The sequence below is a fragment of the Equus asinus genome, chromosome 24 (assembly GCF_041296235.1).
Source record: "Equus asinus isolate D_3611 breed Donkey chromosome 24, EquAss-T2T_v2, whole genome shotgun sequence".
Lineage (NCBI taxonomy): Eukaryota > Metazoa > Chordata > Mammalia > Perissodactyla > Equidae > Equus > Equus asinus.
The window spans coordinates 64811539-64835991 of NC_091813.1; the positions used below are offsets into that span (position 1 = coordinate 64811539).

Genomic DNA, 24453 nt, shown 5'->3' on the forward strand with positions numbered 1-24453 from the left:
TAGATCACAGAAATTACTGCAATAAGTCATACCACAGAGGCAACGTCACAGAGTGGCCAAGAGAGCAAAGAGAATGCATACACCAGTGTCCTAGGACCCAGAGCTTGGAACACAGTGTGAAATCAATGCGTGCTATTGAATGGAGGAACAAAGAATAGAGAGTCAGCTGAGAGGATGCTGAGGCAGAGGGTATCGACTTGTGATACAGGGGAAGTCATAATAGGGTGTGTCAGAAAACAAGGCCTGGGGAAGCCGAACAGGTGAAACCAGAGCGTCATTTACTCCCTGCAGAACGAAGGGACTCAAGAAGTATAAGGAGATTTTAAGGTGAGCCAGAAAGATGATTATCAAAGAAACCGGATTCTGACATTAGACTCTATAGAAACCAAAGAGCTATGCCCTCAGGCGCATTTCCCTAAATCAAGACCAATAAATGTCCTCTTTGTTTGGTTGGATGAAGTGAGTGTGTGCGTAAACCACTGAGGAGGTAGGGGCCAAAATGTTGTAACACAAGCAACTTCACCATTGAGTTAAGAGCCATTTCTTTTCCTTGGGGCGCGGTGCATTTTGGTTTTGGCTTTTGTTTTTATTGAGCTGAAGCACAGCGAACAGCCCTAAGTGTGCATCAGAGGAAGAACTGTCCCTTGGAATCTGTGAGGAGATCCTTGTTTGAATCTTTCTCAAACCATTGGGTTTAGAGTCAGCTGTTGACTCCAGGCTGAAACTTCTGGAAGTGAAACACCATTGCCCAAGATGATGTGTCATGATACACACAGCAACACCATTGCACAACATCTAACTTCCTCAAGCAAAACCTGGCAAATCTGAAGTGTTCTATGTTTTATGAAAAGATAAAAGAACAGAGTATTTTAATGATAACGTGATTTAGACTATTTACATATATGGATACTCACCACCACTTTCATATAAGCATCTTTGATGTGCCAATGTTGAACACAGGGGACAAATAGCCCTTCTCAAAATCAAACACAAAACATGGCTTAACTTCCATATCCCTTCTCTTACTAGTAACCACTTGACTATAAAAGTCGTCTTAATTTCCCATTGCATTTTAATAGAATATTCATTGAATCCATAAGGAGTAGATATACAGCAATACATAGAAACAAACCATAAAAGCCTCAATTGTGATTTTTTAATGTAAAAATATTAGACAAAATAGCTTTGGAGGTATAAAATCTGGAAATTCAAAGTCATTTCTTTAATTTTAAGAATATTTGCATTAAATTATCAGTAACAAATACACTCTTACATTTCAAGTAGCATGAGATATATACATTTTGAAAAAAGTAGACTACCCAATGTTGAAAGAAGTGTTACCACTAACAACCATGGTTCTTGTGTTATGGGATTTGTGTCTGTTAAATTAGACCACAGCCTTCAGGTAGGACTATTTGGGGCTATGGATAGCCTGGACAGTCACCTTTGATATGAACCTGGACTAGCTGTCATTTCTTCCAGAACATCTCAAAGCAACTGTCATTGTTAAGATAAACTTCAACATTGCCATCTGATTGGAAAGCAAATTTTCCCCCTAATCGTTGGCACAGAAAACTAGCTGAGTTCAAATTGTCTTTAATGTCATAAACCTCTTAATCCCATCATTACTGGTCTCTTCAAAGGCCACGGTTATATTTACAATGGCCCTGGAGCTCTTCATTCTGCTCCCTCTCACACACACAAACACACACAAGGTCACACAGCAGATAAGACTGGAGCTAGGATTTGATTCTCATTTCTCGGACCCAAGCACCCACGCTCTTTCTCTTATACTGCACTGCAATATTTCAGAGTAGCCAAAAAAGGCGTGAAATTACCATCATACTTAAAAATAATCTTTGCTGACAAAAATACACATTTAGAGATCATTAATCTATACTACTGAGATAGCCCTTTAAAGTTTCTTAGTAAACTTGGGAACCTGATAAACACCTTTAGCAAAATATATGCTGAAAAATGAATGCGATCAAGAGACATCCTATACCATCACAGTATCTGCCAAGCTACGATCATCAATAAAATGGGTATCAGCAGGTAAGTTGTTGCTGAATTGCTGGTTCCGCCTGGGATGGAAGATGAGTCCTTAGCGTACCATCTCCCAAAGAGAGACACTGTCAGGATAGGCTCGGATGGTCCGTTCTTGTTCACCAAACGCCCATCTTGTAGTACCTAGAGAAACAGTGGGAAAAGTATAGTCAGCTTGATTAAAATATGCATTGCAAGCAGACTAGTGAATACAAAACAATCCTAGATGTCACGGTTGATCAATAGCTCCAGCTTGGTAGGGGTGAGGGGGTGGGGGGAACAGGCAGGACAGGAGGGGACAGCCATTTTACATGTAATGAAGACTAGAGCCACCGGGCTCAATATCTGAGTTTCAACAATCAAATGTAACCCTTAATGAAAAGTCAAAAAAGCAGCAGCAACGAAGATTTATTGAGTCCAATTATGTGTGAGGCAATCAGGACCCACGAGGGTATAAACCACAGCCCTCCCTCAAGAAACTTAAAAGCTAAAGGTGAAATGGAGCGGATACTAAGCATAAAGAGAGAAATCAGTATATTAGTATATTAGAGAGGGAAAGAGGTAAGTGCTTAGGAGGTCTGAGAAGGAAAAGCTGGACTGGTCTGCTTCCCAGAGCAGACACGACACGCCACAAGAAGGTGCAGTTAATGAATTTCTCCCTGGGGCTGTATGACAGAAGACATCCTGGGAATTGGAAATCAAAGCAGCAAAGGCTCGTTCTGAGACAGAAGTGTGTGTGACAGGTCTAGCAACGTTCATTCTCACTCCAGTCTGGCTAGAAACAGGGTGCATGTGCTTGCGAGAACAGAATGTTAAATTCCCAGGAACTTGAAATATAGTCATTCTTGAAACCAATCACGCTGGGAGTAAGGGGTCAGTATCCAGAGATGCGAGACAGCAGGACAAGTTCTGAGAACTGTTAAGAGTTGAGACCTACAAATACTATAGGGTTAAGCACTTACCCTTTTACTCTTTTGTATCATTCTCTAAATGTTCCCAACTGACTGAAACCATTTGAGATAAAAAATTTAAAACAAAGAAAGGAGGTAGGTATGTACTAATTTCTTCATGGTCTACAACTCCTCACCAACTACCACCATCCATCTTCTTAAAATACTGATGTGGTTCAGAGTGATAGTGAAATGGCATTTCTGGCTCTGGACCTTTAGCCTGGTCTGGAGAACTCTACCAGCTTTTTGTCTTTCTCCCATGGATGAGACGCTTTGGGGAAATAAATGCCCAGTCCCACTCGAGGATAATTTCTCAGGGAGATACATTTCTATGAGTACATGATGTGGGGGAAAGTGTCAAAATAATACCTAGACAACTAGACTGTGCTCAGTTTAAATGGCAGGGCTTACACGACCCCGTGAGCACCAGTGCTGCCAGAACCCACGCCTTCCTCAGCTCACCCGTGTGAGCCCTGCTCTCTCTCCTCTCAGCTCCTTAAGTGGTCCCAGATATTTTCAATTCATCTACGCTTATTTGTGCCACCTTTCAACTACTTGATTTCCGTTCCAGATCCCTCACTTCAGATCTGATTTTCTGCAATTGGCATTTAAGCTTTCATTCCAGCATTTGCTCAAGAAATTTCTACCTAACCAGGTTCTATTAGCAGCCAAAGATTCCTGTTCTCTGGGTGTCCCAGCCTTAAAGCCATACTGTATGTTAAATGGTTGGTTTCACAGAATTAAATATTTTTATAAATATAACGTATTCCAATCTGATAATACAGGCAGACAGAGATTTATGACCATAAGCAATCTGCAGTTTTAAAGACTTTCTTGCTAAATGCCTTAGATAATTAACTTAGATCTTATTTTTCTTTTACAGAAAATGCAATGACTTCAGCCCAGTTACTGAAGGCTGCCAGTGTTTGCCACAGTTCAGAGAAGACATTAGGGTTCAGACTGGTGGAGTGTGTGTACATATGTGTTTGTGTGTGTGTGCAGGTGCTGATATAAAACCGCAAAGTCTTAATTCTAATTTGAGGCCAGCTTAATTTGTGAATTAATTGGTTATTGCCACTATAATGTGTGAAATGAATATCTGATTTTCTCCACATGTGAGAAAAGAAATTTAAAAATCTATAAACAAACATTTTTCAATGAGTGGCGTCTTGAGCTCATAAGTTCTAGTTATCCTACCGTTATTCCAACAAAGTGTCCTCATTTTAGAGTTGGTTGCTGTAAATCGTAAAAATGGCCACAAAATGTTCCCCTCCTTTATCCGTGCCCTGTTGCAATGTGATCTTACAGCTCTTCCCGCTGAGAGATCCGCATCATTTATTTCTCCACCCTGTGAGGCTGCACTGGTCACGGGACTTGCTTCGGTTGATGAGAACATTTGTAAACATGGTGCAAGCAGAGACTTGAAAGGAACTTGCCCATGTAGCTTTCTTTATTGATGTTCTTGGTCTCCTTCAACTACCATGTAAACAAGCCCAAGCTTGCCTTAAGACGAGAGACCATGGCGGGGAGTGGCCCCAGTCATCCCACCTGCCCACGACAAGGCCTCACAAACCAGCCAGCCCCAAACAACCCACTAGCTAAGGGCAGATGTGTGTCTGAGCCCAGTCAAGACCACCTGGACACTGTTTCAGACCAGAAGAACAGCCTGGCTATACCCAGTTCACACTGCCAATCACCAAATCTAAGGCTAAGGAAATGGTTATTGTTCCAAGTCATTAAATTTTGAGGAACTTTGTTGCATAATGAAAGTTAACTGATACAACTGTTGCAGCCTGTTTCACCTGGCTTCAGAGAAGAGCTCAAACGAAAATACTCTTAAAATCCTCCTACCTCAAATTTTCCAGGTGACAGGTGAATTTTAGTAAGTAGCACTTCTGGAATGACATACTCTGTTCCAAATGTGCCACTTAGGGAGAACATTTCAAATCTTGTAGAAGCAGTTTCTACCGGCCGCCCACAAGTTGTCAAATTAGTAGTTTTGCATTTCAGCATTGTGCACACCTATGAGGAACAGACACGGATAAAATACCATGCTTTACATCTAAGTTGCTTGTACTAGGACTGTTGACTCAGTTTATAACCATAAGAAAGCATATAGTTTCTCCATTTGTTGAAGAGATTTGGATCATGTTTCTTATAGTTAACCGCTTTATTAGAAATGGCAAATGACTTGAGAAGCAACCCCACTTCCTGGGCAACAAGTGGACTGAAAAAAAAGAAATCCGTTTAGAATTAAACTTAAACCACTAGTTTGGCATGTCAGATGACGGCACTTGGCCCCAGAGAGTGGAGGTCCTTGGGCAACAACAGTACTAGTGCTAAACATTGACTAAAACTTGACCATCTCTTTTTTCCATCTCCTTTTCTTTAGGAGAAGGCAGTGGGGCACAGAGTATAATAAGAAAATACAAATTGCACAGTCAACACCATATAAAAAGTTTGCGTTTTAAATATTTATCATTGGAAGGGAATAAAATGACCAGGACATCTGATTACAACAGAAACTAAGATAAAAGTTGTATTCCTACGCATTGATGGTTTTAATAGTTAAAACAAGACTATTTATACTCAGATATGTCAGCAAAACTACTTAAGGAAGCCTTATTGAAGTACACTACAATATGTAAACTAGTTCCTTGGTCTAATAGAAAATCATCATGGTCAGGTTAATAATTTTTTTTACAAAATTGCTTGCTCAAAGCAAGCAATCAGATTATACTTAACTCCCATTGCAAATATCATATGATTAATCCCAAAGCATAGGGGGGTGTGCGTGTGTGTGCGTGTGTACGCATGTGTGTGGGTGCGTAATATAGGCAATGCGTGGAGTTGTGCCAAGAAAAACCATTTGGCTCCCTGAGATAGGCACAAAAAGTTACCCTTTTCCCGTTAGTGACACCTAAATGCTCCCTCTCACTTCAGCTCAAAGTACCTGCCAGTACTCTTTTCTCCTTCGGCCGTGAAGTCCTGAAAAAGCTCCCAGAGCATACACTTCATCCTCTTCCTTTCCTAACATCCTGTAGCTTAAATGACAGCAGAGATCTTTTTGACAGACTGTAAGGTTTCCTGCATTTTCAAAAAGTTCTGTGAAGTTGAAAGTGTCCCGGGAAATAAATGCCCGGAAGGTGTTTTTCTTTCCTGGGAATGGTCTGATGGTTGTGGCGTGGGCACTCCAGTTCACAGCTGTTGGGTAGGCAGGAGAGTTTCGGGGACGCGAATCCACTTCCGCAAGGAGGAGCTTTCCCAACTCTGTCTCCATGTCATGATGGTATACTTTGGGAGACTGTGGTGCATAGATACCGCTGCCTGTGAACACAAGACAAGTCTTTTTGAAAGGAAAACAAAATCATCACCGCCAGTTCCCCCATCAGAACTGGGCCTGTGGTCATGTCACCTCATCATTCACGGGAGACAGCACACAGGCTGCTAGTGACACTCAGCACCTAAGGACTTCTATTGTCTGTTGGAGGAAATTAAAATAGATGCTCAATGGTCTCATTTCAAATAAACTTTGAATATAATAGGATTATTCATTAGCATTATGGACAATTAAGCCAAATATAAAAATCTTTGTATTTGGGAGTTTCTGAAAGGTAGGGGAAGGTAATACAAAATTCTCTCCTGTTCCCCACTGTGGTGGTGGTTGTCAAATCCATCCAAAAATTTTTCAGTGCTCCTCCCTCCGATGGGTAGATCTACTCCCTCCACTTCGACGGCAGGCTGGGCTTAGTGACTCACTTCTGCTGAATAGAGCATGGAGGAGTGGCGGTGTGTGACTAGTCATAAACAGCAGCGTAGCTTCCGCCCCACCACCACCGTCCTTCTCTCTGTCTCTCTCTCTCCTCACGGGCTCTGGAGGAAGTCAGCTGCCACCCCATGAGGGTCCATCACACAGCCCTCTGGAGGCCGAAGTGGCAAGAAACTAAGGTCTCCTGCCAACAGCCACTGAGGAACTAAGGGATCCTGCCAGGAGCCAGGAGAGGCAGCTACCCTGGAAGCAGACCTGACGGCCCCGGTCAGGACTTCAGATGACTCCTAGCCCAGCTAACAGCTTGATGTAACCTGCAGAGAGAGCCTGAGCCAGGACCACCCAGCTAAGGCAGTCCCAAATTCATGACCAACAGAAAATGTGAGATAATAAAGGCTTGTTGTTTTAAGCCACTTTTACTTTTCACTTTTAGGGTAATTTGTTACACAGCAACATGTCAATCACACTCTCCTCTGCTCTTTGCCAGGGTTAGGATCTTGTTTACGTCCATGCTTTGCCACTTACTGGCTGGTAGCTTTTGGCAAGTTACTTGCATTCTCCGTGTCTCAGTTTTCCAATCTGTAAAATTGGGATGATAATACCCATCCCGTAGTGTTTTGTGAGAATACATGAAATAATACACATAAAGGTCTTAATATACCATAGCTGTCATAATCAGCTTTTCTCTCTGTAAAAGACTGACAAACATAGTGAGGAGTCCCAACAAAGAAGTAAAACATGATGGCAGGTTATGTCCAAGACATTAGCTTCTCCGCACTTAGAAGTACCCTTGCAGACCTCATCTGGTCACGAATTACCTGTCATATTCATGTGGATATTGTGGGTGTTGGCCGCAAGAAGATTAACTCTCATGCCCACAGCCCAAGCCGAGTGGAATTCAATAGCTGTCAGAAGGGGCAAGACATTCATCCAAGCTGTGGGAAACAGGATGGTATCCACATGGAAATCTTTCACCAGGGTGACAGCAGGATCGTGGAAGAAAATATCAAAGCACGTGAAAATGCCAAACCTTCCAAAGGTGGTGTTGAAAGTCACCAACTCGGGCTTTTCAGGGACATCAAACTGAGGCTCAGAGTAGAGGTGGTACTGTAATAGATGAATAGGAACAAAGCAGGGAAGGCTTGTTTATTGAAGCAACAATCTGTAAAAACCCTCCAAAGTTGGTAATGGATCTGGCTGTGGTCAACAAGAGGAAGCCTATAGGAAGTGCATGAATCTATGATTGAAAGTCAATGTCCAAGGAAAGCATGGAGAAATATAGCCTCTCTCTCTCACTCTCTCTCTCCCCCTACCTACCTTGCCCCTCTCTCGATGAGGAGCCAAATAGCTTCCTGAAAAGTGGAGAAGCTTTTTTATGTTTCAGTATCAGGGAAATCTCTGATACCTAGAAACATACAGATGCACAATAAATACCTGTGAATCGGATACAGGATGCCACCTCCCTCTTTACAGCATCCCATCCAAAGTAATCTGGGGGACTCTTATTCAGCTTTCAAAATTCCTGTTGCAAATGAATGTTTTATTTAATTCTCCTGGATTCCCTTCAGGAAAACTTGAAAAACTACCCTAATATAAGAATCAGAGTCAACAGTTTAATAAAATGGTTTGCAAAGTAAGGAATGCCAAGGGTTAGAAATAAGACTATTAAAACTTCTCTCTAGATTTATTTTCTATCTAAAAAAATGAAAGAGAAATTGAACTTTACTAGTATTTTTAAGAATTGATTGACAAAAGTACTCTGATTGGGTCCATGCGTCAGAGGTCGTGGGGCACGAATCGTCTCCGAGGCACCCTGAGAGGAGAGCGAGGCCCTCCACTAGGATGAGGAGGACCACAGACTCCTCACTAGCTCGCCCCCTTGCAGTGCGCTCTGCCACCCTGCAGTTTACCTGGGCCTGGGTAAGTGGGTGGACCAAACTCTGCTACCAGTTTTACTAAATCAACACTCACAGATGGAAGAATAGCTTAAAATGATTCTTGCAAAGAAAGTGCATTAAAAGATGATACTCATAATATAAACATAGTCTCAAAAACAAGAAAATGGGAGAGCTGACATTTCTATTCCTAGTATGAGACACATTTTTGAGGAGAACATGAAAGTTTAATTATATACAAAAAGTTGTCAAAACCTACAGTTATGGAGAAAACTTTTTGAAAGTTGAGTTTTATTTATAAATACAAAAATTTGGACTTAAAATTTTCTTCTGATTGGGGTATATGATCAAAAACATTTGAAAATTACTCATTTAATATCACTCCTCTTGACTAATGCTTATATATTAACTGGGACTTTCAGGAGATAATTTCTCCACTCAAAAGATTCTGAGGCTATAATTTAAGATGCTGAGAAAAATATGGGGGAGGAAGAGGGACATTCACATTGACCTGCACACCACATGTCCATTTAAAAGGCCAGCCTTTCTCTCTAGCCAATTAGTATAAAATTACAACTTCAGGCTATTTTACTCTTTCACTTCAGAGGTTAAAGTAAAAATTTTATGATTTGGCCTTAAATCAATTAAGAGGGTAACTAAATTAATTGGTGTAGAAAATAAATAGAGAGATCACTTTTGTGATCTGATAGAAAACAGGGAAATTGACTTCCCTGAAACTGATTCATAGAATTTGGAAACATCTTTGTGTCATTTCAATATTAAATGGTATCCAGATTAGTCATTTTAGTATCTTCTGTGTCAATATTTAAATCACTTGTTTTATATATGCAAAAAATTTACCTCAATCTTGGACTATTACAACACTTTCTCACAAGTCTCTGCCTACATTTTTATCCAGATTAGTTTTCTTCTAAAACGTCATTTTCTTTACTGTCCCTTTTAAAAAAATCTCTAGTGACATCATATTATATGGGGAATGAAGGTCAAACTCCTAAACACAGCATCCACCACTGTCAGAGCAGGCTCCGTTTTACACACCCAACCCCCTTACCTTATGGTAGCGTGCTACCAGTTTCCCCTCCGCATCATATACCACATTGGTGTTGTATTGATAATAGCCATTGGGAGGACACATGGAGTTATGGCGATTACATGGCTTCTTGTCCCCCATATTTGCCAAAACATAGATTGAGTTGTTCTTGGCCAGGCAGCTGAGTCTTACTTGTACTGGTGTGTAACCAAATCTAAATCAAATTTTAATTAAGACATATCAGTAAGTCAGACAGAGAAAGACAAATACTACATGATATCACTTACACATGGGATCTAAAAAAGTGGAACACGTAGAAACTGAGTGTAGAATGGTGGTTACCAGGGGCTAGGGTGTCAAGGAGCTGGAAAGATGTTGTTTATTAAGGGGACAAACTTGCAACTAATAGATAAATAAGTCCTGGAGATCTAACACACAGCATAGTGATTATAGACAACAATACCATCTTATAAACTTCAAAGTTGCTATGGGAGTAGATCTTAAGTGTTCTCACTACAAAAGAGAAATGGTAATTATGTGACATGATAGAGATCAGATTTAAAATGTCACATATTATACTTAAACCTGACGAATTTTTTTCCACATCGTATCTCTGGCTCCAGCAATTCATCATTCACTCTCCTTGATCATCCGTGTCACCTCTCTACTGAATCATCTCATCAGCATGCAAATATGCTCTCATATCTCTCATCTTTAAACAAATAAAATAAGAACCTCTCTTGACCCCACAAGCCCCTCTAAATTAATGCTCCATTTCTCAGCTCCTCTTACAGTAAAACTTCTTGAAGAAGCTGGCTATCTCGCTGTCCCCAACTCATCCTCCCCCATTGTTTTTTGAAGCACTCAAAGCAGCTCCCATCTCTATCAACCCACCGACAGCTCTTAGCAATGCCAGTGATGACCTCCTCATCTTACCTGATTTTGTCCTACTTACTTGCAGCACTTGACACAGTTAATTACCCCTCCTCCTGGAAACACTGCACCTTGCTCATTGGACCCCACTCTCTCATTCTCCTCCTCACTGGCTGCTCTTCTCCATCTCCTTTGCTGGTTCCTCCTTCGTCTCCCCTAAGTCTAAACATTGGAATTTCCTAGAGCTCAAGCCTTAGATCTCTTCTCTTCTCTAACTCACTCCATAGGAGAACCCATCACGATGTTAAAAGCCATCTATATTCAGACTCCTGATGTTCCATCTCCAGCCCTAACCTTGTCCTTTCATGCCAGACTTGTATACGCAACGGTCAGGTTGACATCTCCACTTGGATGTCTGAAGGGCAGCTCAAACTTAAGAGTCACAAAACTGATTTCCTTATTTCCATCCCAGACTTGTTATTCCTTCACTGCTCTCTATGTCTGTAAATGGCAATTGTATGCCTCCAGTTCCTCAGACCAAAAACTTGGGAGTCACTATTGATACTTCTCTTTTCTCATACCTCCCCAAACAATCTGGCAACAAATCCTGTCACCTAAAACATAGCTATCATGTGGTCACTTCTTTCCACCTCCACCTCTTCCATCCCAGTTTCCGTCTCCATCAGCTCTAACCAAGACAGTCACAAGAGTTTCCTAAATAGTCTCCCTGCTTTGCCACTGCCTGCCTAGTCTTTTCCCAATACAGAAGCCAGAGTGGTCCTTTTGAAACACGAGTCAGATTGGATCACTCCTCAGCTCAAAGCCCTCCAGTGTCTCCCCGTCTCACTCAGTGGAAAACCCAAAGTTCTTACAATCAACTTCAAGACCCAACATAATCTATATCACTCGCACAACATGGCACCTTTCTGACAGCACGCCACAATTTCTGTCCCTTGCCAATACACTGAAGCCATAGTCACTCAAAGCTCTGTAATCAATCCAAATAAAAGAAGAACCACAATAGGTCCTACACCTCACTCCACCCAAGCACCCCATTCCCCCTGTTCTTATCACCATATGACATTCTATGCAAAACCTGAGTTTGTTTACATCTGACTTCTCCCTGTAGAACATTCAAAAGCCGCAGAGATGGTGGCAACTTGTTTTTTAAGTGATGCATCCCCTACTCCTAGAATAGTATCTGGCACATTTTAAGTTCTCAGTAAACAATGGTTAAATGAATGAATGAAGAGATTGATGAATTAAATGTGACTATATTGGTGATGATGCAAACCCATTTTCTGTCAAAATTTGTTCCTTCTACTCTAGGGCTATGAAAGATCTATTTATTAACCATATGGAATAAACCTGTCCCCTTACCTTCACCCAACCTTCACTAGTTTTCATAGCTAGTGTGATCTTTGACTCAGCCATAAAAGACAACATATTTTGTTTTTAACAGGATAGTCAGAACTCAATCCTACTGTGAATGAAAAACAAATGAGTTGTCCCAATTCTCAAAACTTCTATGCAGAAAGACTCTCCAGCTATTGGCCTCTCTTCCTACACAAAAGAAAGTTTCACGCAAACACCATAGAGAGTGTCAGCTCAAAACACGAAGGATGGGAAGATGGAACCTTCCACTATCACAAAACCCATGTTCTCCTCTTTGGGTAGTTGATCTCTCCTGAGCTAGGAAAAGCCATTTCCTGATAACTCTTATCAGAATAACGAGGGATGCCTAAAAACATGTGGTATCCATAATCCTCCAGCAAGAACATGGTAGAGGAATGTTTAATAAACTTAATTGGAGGTAAAAACGTGAGAGAAAGTATGAGAAGGTAAGAGAGAGGGAAAGGATCTGACGGGTGAGAGAGAATGAGGGTGAAGGAGTGAGAGATCTTTGACTGCAAGTACAGAAGTGTGCAATCTGTACCTAAAAAATTTAATCTTCAAGTCTTAGTAGACAGTGTGACTTACATATTAAACGTACACTTAGATGTATTAAATATTTTATAATACAAGGTTTCTAGATTTCACTTTCCTTGGAAAACTAGCTTGAGAAGCCTAGGAAAATGCAAAGTTTCAAAGCATAAGGTCTTATGATTCACAAGCGAGTACATAGTGAGGTCTTTCTGCCTGGGAAGCGATTCTGGAACAGAGACTCCATAAAATTGCAATATATTACCTTCCATAGAGACCTTGGAGTATTTTCCAAACACAACCCATTATCCTCCTCAGAAATTAACTTACTAACTGGTATTCACGAGATTCTCTTCCCTTAGTTTCTAATCCCCGTAATAAATACCCTACTACGTACTTTCTCCAAATTTAATAAAGACATTCAATAATAAATGATTGTTAAATGGTATCTAAGTACAATTTTTTTAATCTAACCAATGCCAAGATAAATATAATAATAACATACACCACTTACATGATAATTCAGGATTTGTCATTTTGCTGTGGTGAAGGTTCATATTTTAGAGAATTACAGCCCTTTTGCACAAACAACTAGGATGGTTAAAATACCTGTTGGAGTCCTGACACGGAATCCAGTTCGCCTGAGGGTCTGGGACGTCCTCCAGATAAGGGAAAATGGTTTCCCTGGTAAACGTCCAACCATAAAGGGCATCTTCTGGAGTCACGATGATTTGAGCACCCTGTTCAAAAGACGTCAAATCAAAACGATTTCTCCACGTGTAACATAGACAATCCAAAACGCCAATCTTCCACTGGCTCTCATGCCCCTCCCATAAATTATGATTAGCAAAAAGAAAAGAATACCTGCTTTGCTGCCTGCTTAATCGCTCTCTCCAGAATATCTATATTCTTGTTCATGAGGAGCAAGGCATCGTCCTGAGAGACAGGTGTCACTGTTGTTTTTGGCAGTATGACGGCGTGTTCATAAACTGCAGCTATGAAAGTATCCAGGGCCCCAAAATGCAGGATAATTACAGCAAAAACAGCCGCAGAGGTTCGAAAAGAGGAAGCAATCATGGCCAACGTCTAGTGAAAGTTAAATTAACATTCATGTAATATTTATAGAGGGAAACATTTATGTAATGCATGCTTGCCAGCTACTGGGCTCTTATTTCATAATCTTATGAATGTTATGCTTGACCACTTTGAAGGAAAATAAAATTGCAGTTCAATGAACACAATCAAAAGGTATTGTAAGGACTATACAACACGTACCATTGATGAGATTTGATCTCAAATTTCAAAAAAGCAAATTCAAATATAGTACAATTGTCCTCTTTCATTAATAGAAGGAAAACAGTGACTAAATTAACTTCCACGTGAAAAATCATAATACAACAAACATTTCGTTTATTAAGTTACAAAAGCTAGGAAACAGTTTCTTTCTGTTGTATTGAATGATTTACATTAAGTTTATTTTTAGAAGAGGAGAAAAATTTTTAAATGTTTACTACTAGGAGAAGGCACTACAGAACAATATTAGGAACCAAATTCATCCAAATCCACGCTCCGACTTACCTGTTAAAGACAAAGACCGTGCACTCCCTGAAGCAAGCTTTCGAGTCTGGTTTGTTCACTGCTGCACCTTCAGTGCCCAGAGCCCTGATTCTTCAGGTGCTGCTTCTTGGTGTCTGGTGAGAGGAGAAATCAAGAACCTCTCCTGAGGGAGCCCCAACCCTCAGGGGACTGAGCCTCCTTCCCCCCTCCCTCCCTCCCTCCCTCTCCCTCCTTCCTTCCTTCCTTCTTTCCTTCCTTCTTTTGTAAATAGATACAAGGGAAGGGGAGGTGTCTCGGGTTGGTGATCACAGAGATCATTTCTGTTATAACCCAGATAAGACGTAACTTTCATTTTTGTTAGAGGCAAATAACCACATAAATGAGTTTCTAAAAAAACACGTACATTATGTGATCTCTGATAACCTCCTAGGACATCCATCTTCTCCCTTTCCCTGTCTCAATCCTACTATGCAAGGGTTTCATTGTTTTTTAAAAAAATCTGAGTTTCTTGGTAAAAGCCATTCAAATACTTTTAGACAGCATAGAAGAGTAGAAACATAAAGACAATTCTTCTGTGTTTTGCCTTATACTAAGATAAAATTCTTGGTCAGGGTAAGGTCTAAGGACTGTAAATAAGCTCTTCTCATATTTTCTGCTTTGACCAGAACTTTTTATTAAAGAAATAACTTCTTACCTCTATAGAATAGAAAACTGAAAATAATTTCTAGAAAAATCGTCAAGTCCTTTAGAGGAAAACGTGAAGCAATAGATATTTTGTGAATTTTGGGCAGATTGTATAATAGATTATTATTATGTGATTATACTGTATAAATAGTTTGTATATTAGTATAGGTCATGTGTATAGAATCTATTTTTATATGGTAGATTATGAGTGTCTTTAGGGTTCAGAGAGCATGTAACTCAAATGCCCACACTTCACAGGACAGAAATCTGAGGCATAGAGAGGCAGAGTGACCTAGAGCAGGTGTGGTACTTCTCATTCCTGATTCCAGAATCTTCCCCTGACACCCAAGATATCATGCATGTGTCTGTGCTCTGGTTTAATGTCTGCATCCAAGTGTCTGAACATTTGCATCTGTTAAGGAACCCAATTAAAAATGATCCCCTTAAGGACACCCCAGGTGGATCTGCTAAACCTGAATGAAGATTTGACACAGCTGATGCCCAGTGAAGACCCTTAAGCTCTTCCTTCTCTGCAAGTATAATTTGGATCATGATCTGCTTCCATGTGACTTAATCTCACCAATTAGCAACACTTCATTATCTCTCTTGCTTAGAAGGAGTCAGCTAAGCTGGTGAAGACAAGCTAATATCTTTACTTTTGAGGGTAGGGGCAGAAACAATCACATCTGTCTTTCACGTCTCAGTGTCCCCAAATTTCCTGGATGTTTTTCTCTCTTTGTGGCTATAAACGAGAGAAATGGTGTTAATTAGAGTCTTTTGGCTGGACGGGGAAGGGGCAAATGGCTTCTGATGTGAAGCCAAGAAGACCAAGCTCCCTTTTCTCTCTGCGCTATTTCAAAATTATTCGTAAAAATTGAGAATCTGAGTACAAAGGCAATTGCATGGAAGAGCCAGAAGTTAGTAAATGAAACAGCAACTTCAATGTAGAAAGATCCTTAAGACATAAAAAAAAAGTGAATGATCTTTTCAAACACTTCCCATAGCGGGAGCTGATCTTCTTTTAAAACTTCAGAAGTAGAAGACCCAATTCAGGACACAGAAGGTCGAGAATTTACATTTTCATGTTCATAAAGGTGACTGGTTTAGTAAGGTTTAACTTCTTCAGTTTAACTCAGTTATAAAATGACGTTACTTTGCCACAGGGAACATTGATTATAATTCACTGCTAACAGAGCCTACTTCTAACTTATCATTGTGTGATTAACAGACTTAGTTATAATGGTGAAAAGTTAAAATCAATTCAAAATTAGATCAAAAAGTCACTTTAAAGAACAATCATAGCTCAAATACTTGCTTCTAATTGTGAATCTGATCATCTCGGAATAGTACTCAGTTGGGCCAGGTTTTAGGTGTGTAATAAGTAAGAAGAGTAGAAGTATACTTTCTCCTTTGCACCCACTTCTTGAACTCCCATTTCTCAGGTGATCATACCTGCTCTATCTCCTTCACAAGGTTATTGCGAGAGTCAAAGACACATGAAAGTTCTCTGTAAGGTTATAATGGGATGACAATAATTAACAAAAATGCATGACAATTTAGTAACGTAATCATGCTGACTGCTTAATCTCATCTAATTGTTAGGCCCACAGAACTACTACTATTCAATTAAACAAATCTAGTCTATTTGGGGTACTATGCTAGTGAACTGCTGGGGATGAAGTGGGGGACAGGGTACCTGCGCACCAACTCCTGGATCATGCCAAGCTGGGTATGGCAGATACACACCCGCGACGCAGTGGAGACACAGCAAAGACACCAACAAACACAGCCACAGGATGGTAAGGAGCAGCTCTGGGCTCTGACACACGCTGAAGGACTTCCCAGTCTGGCCTCTTTCCAGATATGAAATGACAAGTCAGTGAGTTGAGCAATGAAGAGTTGGAAATAGCACACACAATTGTTGACAGCATTTCCTTACAGGCAGCAAGGATGACACATCAAAATAAGAAGAAAAACAGAAAAATCAGGCCCCTAAAACTATTTTCTCTTGCTACTATATACCAACAAAAGGATGATACTGTATCCAAAAAAAGTATTTAGTAGTGAAAAGCAATGTTTCTGTCCCTGTCCCCACTGGAATCTTGAACATGTCTTCACCAAGATTGTTTGACTCAGCCTCCTTGAAAGAGAATATCTGCTTGGGCAGAACCAGCCTGAACCTTAAGCACCTTTTGGTGCCAGTTCCTACCTAGGTGAGGCGCTCCTCTAGATGTAGACCTGGACAAGTGTTCAGCTCTTCAGACAGGTAAGGCAACTGAAACCAAGAGAAAATCCGAGCCTAATGAAATGCCATGTCCTGGCGTTCCCTACTGGATGGAAAGGGTTGTGCCACAGGAAGATGCCAAGAGTCAACTGTTTTAGACCCACAGCAACAGCAATTTCATGTGATTCAACCTACACTTCTCCTTTCTGCCCCAAGAAGTTTAGGACTGTGGGATGCTGAGCTGCAAAAGCCCCTTTGAACGGGTAGCATGCTCCCACACTGAGGGCCCCCACTTCTCAAAAGAAAAAAAGTAGCAAGCTCTCTTGATGATTTCATTCACAGATCATTAACTTAGTTCTGACACAACTCTGCCAAAAGTTCATAGCATTCACCAACAAGAACGTTTAAAAATTCTCCTGGTTGGTCTTAGAGACTGAATGTTCATGTCCCCCCAAATGTTGAAACCTAACCTTCAGTGTGATGCTCTCCAGAGGTGGGGCCTTTGGGAGGTGATTAGGTTGTGACAGTGGGGCCCTCAAGAATGGGATTCCTGAGCCAGCCCTGATGGCCTAGTGGTTAAAGTTCAGCCTCACTGCTTTGGCAGTCCAGATTTGCTTCCCGCTCACAGAACCACACCATCCGTCTGTCAGTTGCCATGCTGTGGTGGTGGCTCACACAGAAGAACTAGAATGACTTACAACTAAGATATACAACCACGCACTAGGGCTTTGGGGAAGAAAAGAAAAAAAAATGAATGGGCTTCCTGCCCTTAGAAAAGACCCTTGCCCCTTCCACCAAATGAGGACACAGTGAAAAGATGGCTGTCTATGAACCAGGAGACAGGTCCTCACTGGACATTGAATCTGCCAGCAACTTGATCTTGGATTTCCCAGCCTCCAAAACTGTGAGAAGTACACTTCTGCTGTTTAGAAGTCACCCAGTCTATGGATTCTGTTACAGCAACACAAACAGACTAAAACAGTTGGATTCAAAGCCTTTGGTAAAGTAAGGATGATACCACAACTGAAATAAGTTCAAAGGCGCTGGATCAAAGTCACATGTTTCTTTACGTATGCAGTTGTAGAGACATGCATTTGAAAGCGTAAGATACAAAAATAAAACTGAAATTTCAGGTACTTACGGGGAAAAAAATGAACAGATAGGTTAAAAACAGACAAGTGTTAAGCTGTGGTACATTTACTGCTTTGTCGAGCAATGCGAGGGCATCTCGAGAATTCACCTTGTTCATTTTCAATGAGCAAGAAAGCAAAAACCATGTTCGAGACCCAAGGCAACTACTTACAGGTTCTGTCTGGGTGAAACCCTCCCCTCCCCTCATTCCACCTGCTTTCCTCTTTCCAAGGCTTCTGGCCCCTTCAGTCACCCCGAGCTCCTATTTCAGTTTCCTTTCTGGGTGGGTAGCAGCCGGCCAGGATTCTGCCCCTCAGGCCCCAGCAGAGGATGTATTTGTTTCATCCTAGCCTGGCAACTCTGACTTTTGGGGTCTTCTTTCAAGCAGTCGCAGACGCCAGGTAACACAGGCCAGATAGAATTACATGATTTCTACCGAACAATGACCAAATGGCCAGGAGAAGTAACAGAGCGGTAGAAGCTGGACATTTTCCATCCCTCAAGGCCTAAGTTGACTCTTCAATTCCTGTCATACTCTTTCTCTTCAGCACTTTATTCTTCTACTGTAACACAGATCCACTCTAGAACTTTCCTCCATAGAGATAACTACATCTGCATGTTGCATCTAATTACTGGTAACTCCCCTGGCATGACTTTTTTCCCACTGTGGTAATGAGTCATGATGGTGTCAGGCAATGGTTAAGGATATGGACCCAAAGCCAGAATGCCTGGGTTTCAACCACTTCCTCGCTGTGTGACCATGAACAAGTTATGTCCTCTTAGTGCCACAGCTTCCCTCAGCTGCAAAATGGTGACATTGTGTGCTGAATAATTTTTGCCATTATTATTATTGCTTCATGCCCACAAGATGGGGGCTCTGTTGTGAGGGCAATGCCCGGTGCAGCTTTGACCCAGATCTTGAACTCTCTGGTCAGATGCCCACCTGTTCTTGGCCACTAACCTGTTAAAAGAATGCCAGTTAGTTCACATTCTCTAGTTCTCCTTGTTCTGTCTCTTTCCACAAAGTTGCTCACATTTCTCCTCTTCTGTGTCAACCTGACTTGAGTGGGTTCTCCTGGAATTATCAGCCTAACGTCCATTTCTGCTGGGTAACCCTGACGGCTTTTCCTCCAGCTGTTCCCTAGATTCCCCCTGGGATCACTGGCTCTCACTCTCTGCTTCACACATCATTGCATTTTTTTAAACCTCACACACAGACAAGATAAACTTACCAAGAAACTGGATCCCTCATACATCGCTGTAGGGCATGTTGTGAAACAGCCCTGGCCACTCTGGGAAGCAGCTTGGCAGTTTCTTCACAAGCTAATCTCAGCCACGCCCCTCCCGGGTGACGCAGTGAGCACACCCTCCTGTTCCCTGCTCTGGAAGAGGACCATGGGACACTGTTGGTGAAGAATTTAGAGGTCCCGGGGCGCGAAGAATTTCTTTATGAGCTGTTTCTTCAGTTTCTTATTGGCTGGGCCATTAACCAAAGTGGCTATATGCAAAGACAGAGAAGAAAAGCTGATGTCTTACATTTATCTGCTTTGAACACCCCAAATCTGAGTCTTACGCCCCAACTCTGCTAAGTGGAATTCATTTATACGGAAGATCGGTTAATGCGCAGTATCTGTTTGGAAGTGCTCGCTCTTCTGAGTCCACTCACCAAGTCCTGAGAGCTGTGTTAGGACAAATTCACCAGCTACAGGAAGAAGAAGCTGATCAGATCTTCCTTTCTCACGCGGTTTTTTTCAATTCATAATGCTGTTTTATCCTCTGGACTGTTTCTTCTTTCAGAAAGTTTGCAGTGGCATGCATATAACCTGATGCCGCAGCTTCCTGACGGTGAGATGACAGCGTCACCTCCTCGTGCACATCCGTCCTTGTCCTCTCACTCCTCCTGTTGCAGATCTAGAGGCTGGGCCTAGCTCAGAAAGGGACTCCGCAACAATCAAGTGACTGCTCCTTCTCAGACGAGTAAACGGAAGAGGCAAAAGCAAACCGGCAATAGTGAGAAATGAAGGGGAAACCGCAGAGGAAGTGAATGTAGCTGAAAGATCTGAAAGTATAAGAAGGAAAGGTGTTAGTGAAATGAAATGAAACATTTATCTACACTGCTTTTAATTCTCCTATCTGAATTCATCCAACAACTGATTTCATGGCTGTCACTTTTGAAATATATACTAATGTGATTTAACTGATGTGGTATTCAAATTTGTCTTGAATGACAAAAACTTTAAAAAGATAATAACGGTCCACTTTTTGTATTTATCATGCTATTGTTGACCATTGTCAACAAGAAAATCACTTTGAGTTGTTTATGTCAGTAGTGACGATGAAACCGCACTAAACTGGAAGTCATAAGTCATTACTGGACGCCACGCCCTCCCAGATTGTCTCCCGATAGGCACCACAGCAAATAAGTTGGGATTAGAGGCGGAGCTGTGGGTTTTCTGAGAGAAGCTAGTGCAAATATTTTAAGAGTTGCAAGTTGTTCCTAATGAAAGACTGAATAAACAGGCTTTAGTTCCATTTGTCAATACTTTAGGCAACATTTTATTTTTTCTGTCTAAACACGTTGTTTCTAAGCCTTACTCTCCTATGGGTTTATTTAATAAATTGAGGATATATGACAGCAATACCAAAGGAAAGACAGCTATCATAGCCCCTGGAGCATCCCCATTTGATACGATGGTTTGTAAATAAAAGATATCTGCTTCTTCACTTCTCATTTATTATTGCATTGAATGAAAATCAGTTGGCTATGTCAGCATTCATTGTCCACCTCTTTTGCCAGCTAGGTTTGAGAGGGTATATTTAACACATTTAAATCTTGGTATCTTAATAAGCAAGTAATAAAATATTTCATTAATGTATGATATTTATTGTCCAAATCAAATTTCCTATGTAAAATAAATGGATTATTTAGGGAAAAAACTAATCAGGCAGCTACCATACACTGGAGCAGTTGTACTCCTGGGTATTTATCCCAGAGAAACGAAGACATATTCACACAAAAACCTGTACATGTTCATAGCAGATTTATTTGTTATTAGGATAAACTGGACCCAATCCAGATGTCCTTCAGTGGATGAAGAGTTAAGCTGTATATCCACGCCATGGAATACAACTCGGCAATATAAGGAAATGAACGATCAATACATGCAACAATGGGGATGGATCTCAAGAGCATTACGCTGAATGCAAAAAGCCGATCGCAAAAGGTAACACACTATGTGAGTCCATTTATGCAACATTCTTGAAATGACAAAACCAGAAATGGAGAACAGAGGAGTGGTTGCCAGATATTAAGGAGGGAGTGAGGGTTAGAGGGAAGTGGGTGCAGCAACATGGTCAACAGGAAGGAGGCGGATGTCTATCCCCCTCGACTCCACCAATATACCCTGCTTATGACAGCGTACTGCATCGGTGCAAGATGTCACCATTGGGGAACCCGGGGAAAGAGAATGGAGGATCTCTGGGTATTATTTCTTACAACTGCATGTGAATCAACAATTATCTCAAAATAAAAAAAGTTTAATTAAAAAAATTTGTGATTATTTGCCCTTTTTATTCTTTCTTTCGATTTATCTGTACATCATATATGTATAGGCTGCAATATGATCTTAACATAAAAGATACCTTTTACTTATTATTATTATATTCTACATCCAGTCTCATTTTTAAAAAAAGGTGATTTTAAATTGGGCACCTTTGATACATGTAGAATAATATATAAAAATAAAAACACACACACAGATTTCCTTTGATAGTTTTGACCTACCTTTTGGTTTCACTGTTCAAAGTTCCTCTATCCTTTCTCATAATTTTAACTTTTTTTGGTCATTTGTTATAATACTTCAAAATCATAAAATGAGGAAGGGGCAAAGCTGGTTTCGTACAAAGCGTCTTTAAATACACTGGTATCCGCAGCACGTACCGACGGCAGAGCGCGTTGGGAAGGAGAACAAAGCCTGGAATCTCTGCGTTGACCTTAAACAGTCAACAGCGCTGGTAACGGGGATAAGCTGGCTGTCCTGAGCGACGGCCGCCGGGTGGGGGCGGTGCGCGCTCGCGGTGCTTTCGTAGCCGCGGCCCCCGCGCGGCAGCAGCGGAAACTGCAGGTGTCCAGCGGCATCCTCGGCCCCTGGGCGGGGGACCGGCGCCCCGCGGGAGCCTGCACGGAGCAAGGAAAGGCGCTGGAGAGCGGCCAGGGCGATTTAACCAGGGCGATGGAGGCCTGGCCCCTTCTGCACCCACAGGGGTGCAGCGGACCGGGGTCACACTCCGTCCTGCTGCCGCTCTGGGAGTGGGAGTGGGGAAGGGGTCACAGGCCGCTGTGCGAGGTGTGCACTGGACCACGCTCTCCGGAGGTCTTGTGAACAAGGGTAGCATCGGGGGAGAGGGGATGAAGAGTTCATGGGATTTGTGAATATTCGATTTTAGCAATTTCTGCCAGTCTTCCTAAATGGTCATAGTTCCAGTTTTCTCCATCGTCCCCAACCTTGGTATTGTCATCCTTGTAATTTTTGTCCTTCTTCTGGCCTCAAAGGGCATCCCATCATGGTTTAATTTACCCCCTTCAGGATCTGTTTGGCTCCTACTCTTCCGCATCTCACTAAGAGGCACAGCGAGCCACACGTACCTTCAAGCCAAAAGCTGGAAGTCATCCTAAATGCCTCTCCTTCTCCCTCCACATCAGTAAGTCCTGTTGGTTCCACATCCAAACACAACCTTTTCTCTCCATTGCCACCACCTCCTCCCTGGTCCAAACCATTCATGTCTCTCTCAGAACTTCTGAAGATCTCCCTACAACCCCGCTAATCTGCATCCCCAGTCACCGGCCGCCTGCAGACCAAACGACCTTCCTGAGATAGGAACGGAATCCTGGCATCCCCCACTAACAGGCTGCCTTCTCCACACCCCTGCATGTGGGCCACCATCTCATCTGACATGTCACACCCTTTTGCACATGCTGGGGACTGCTCAGCCCTCAGAATGACTGCCTCCTCCTCATTCTTCAGACCTCAGTTGAAAAGTTCCCCCTCCATGGAGAGCCGTGGCTACCTTAGGACCCCACACCCAATCAACCCCAGTCAGTTACTCTTTCTTATCACCATGTTTTTCCCTTCACACCATCTCTGTAAGATAATTAGAGATTATGGTATTTATTTACAATTTGTCTCTTCTACTGGAATAAAAGTTCCATAAAGGCAGAGTTTATCCTGATCACAGCTAAAGCCCTAGCAGCAAGCACAGCGTCAGCTCAGAGAACGCATTCAATAAATATTTTTGAATTAATGAGAGATAAAATCATTTCTTCTATTTAAAAAATGGTAAATGTGGCTACTACACCATGTAAACGGACGAGGAGGGATGGGAGTTGCACAGTAGAGATTCACTCACTTCCAACAGCAGCACGGGTTTCCACCAAGTCAGAGCTCCCCTTCCTAACAGAGAGCAAGCTCCTGGGGGATGACTCGCTCTGCAAACGGGATATATCTACTAGGAGTATGTTTAAAAAAAAACAGATGGTAGAACCGAAACAGACACCAAGGGAAATGAATGAGGTTATACCAAGCATTGTTTATAAATCCAGATCATAATTCAAAGTATGTTACAAAAATGGAAGTGTTAAGAAATGTTATTCTTGTCGCTTTCCCGCAAACAAAATTCGTAGAAGAGCTGAGGGCCAGGGACTGCTCTAATTTTTGCATAGCAGGCTGGAATTTTGTCTTTTGAACCAGAATAAAAATCTCTTGATCAAAAAATCTTTTGAGAAAAGAGAAAGCACATCTTTTAAAAAAACTTATTTCATAGCAATTATTTTGTATATTTTGAGTCACCTTTCTGTAATTTTTAAGCATATCAAATCTATTCGTTTCTTTCCCTGTTAATAAGAAAAGTCACATTCACAGAATCAGTGCACGTCGAATAAAAAGTAAAGAGAGGAAGCAGAAGACCTAGAATCAGTAACATCTTCAAGGCCAAGTCTAGGCCCTTAAAAACACCAGCGTTTGCTGATTTTCAAGTATTCTTCTCATACTTCATGTTTCAAATATGGCTAGTTCGGCAAAGCAGCTTTTCAGGACAACAGTAGGTGCAGCCCAACACAGGATCATCCAAAAATACATGAACACGTCCACGATCCTGGTGTGGGGTCCATGGAGTTTTGTGCGTAAAATTAAGAAAACCCTTCCAACTTTGATGTTCCAGGCCAGGAGTGTGCATCTCCCTCCCCTGTAGCAACCCAGGACTCTTAAGGCTGGCTTTCATCAGGCAGGAGAGCAGCTCGTTCCCCGTCTGTGCCAAGGGTGTTTTGAAGTTTAGATCTACATCGAAGGAAAGAG

The 24453-nt window shown here is 41.7% G+C and overlaps 2 protein-coding genes across 11 annotated transcripts in view; both read right to left on the bottom strand.

The window, feature by feature from the left end:
* Window positions 1–1142: 1142 nt before the first annotated feature.
* Window positions 1143–24247, bottom strand: LOC106840575 (pantetheine hydrolase VNN2). 7 transcript variants are annotated; one of them, XM_044754484.2, is made up of 12 exons: window positions 21888–23287; window positions 19770–20162; window positions 19336–19601; window positions 16445–16601; window positions 14086–14198; window positions 13372–13593; window positions 13117–13247; window positions 9733–9925; window positions 7584–7872; window positions 5950–6323; window positions 4848–5018; window positions 1143–2190 (listed from the first exon to the last, which is right to left on the bottom strand). In XM_044754484.2, exons 6-12 carry the CDS (start codon window positions 13582–13584, stop codon window positions 2008–2010), a joined length of 1554 nt encoding a protein of 517 aa, XP_044610419.2. In that variant the 5' UTR covers window positions 13585–13593; window positions 14086–14198; window positions 16445–16601; window positions 19336–19601; window positions 19770–20162; window positions 21888–23287; the 3' UTR covers window positions 1143–2007. The 7 variants fall into 7 exon arrangements, with proteins under 7 accessions (XP_044610419.2, XP_070352562.1, XP_070352565.1 ...); XM_070496461.1 differs by lacking the exon at window positions 21888–23287 and adding an exon at window positions 16958–17023 and having other exon boundaries at window positions 19770–20047; XM_070496464.1 differs by lacking the exons at window positions 19770–20162; window positions 21888–23287 and adding exons at window positions 16201–16255; window positions 16958–17023 and having other exon boundaries at window positions 19336–19392.
* Window positions 23670–24453, bottom strand: part of SLC18B1 (solute carrier family 18 member B1) — a 38622-nt gene continuing 37838 nt past the window's right edge. For all 4 annotated transcript variants that reach the window (XM_014856141.3, XM_014856142.2, XM_044754489.2 and 1 more), the window contains one exon: window positions 23670–24435. In XM_014856141.3, the coding sequence (XP_014711627.1) occupies window positions 24363–24435 (73 nt within the window). In that variant the 3' untranslated portion in view covers window positions 23670–24362. The remainder of the gene's footprint in view (window positions 24436–24453) is intronic.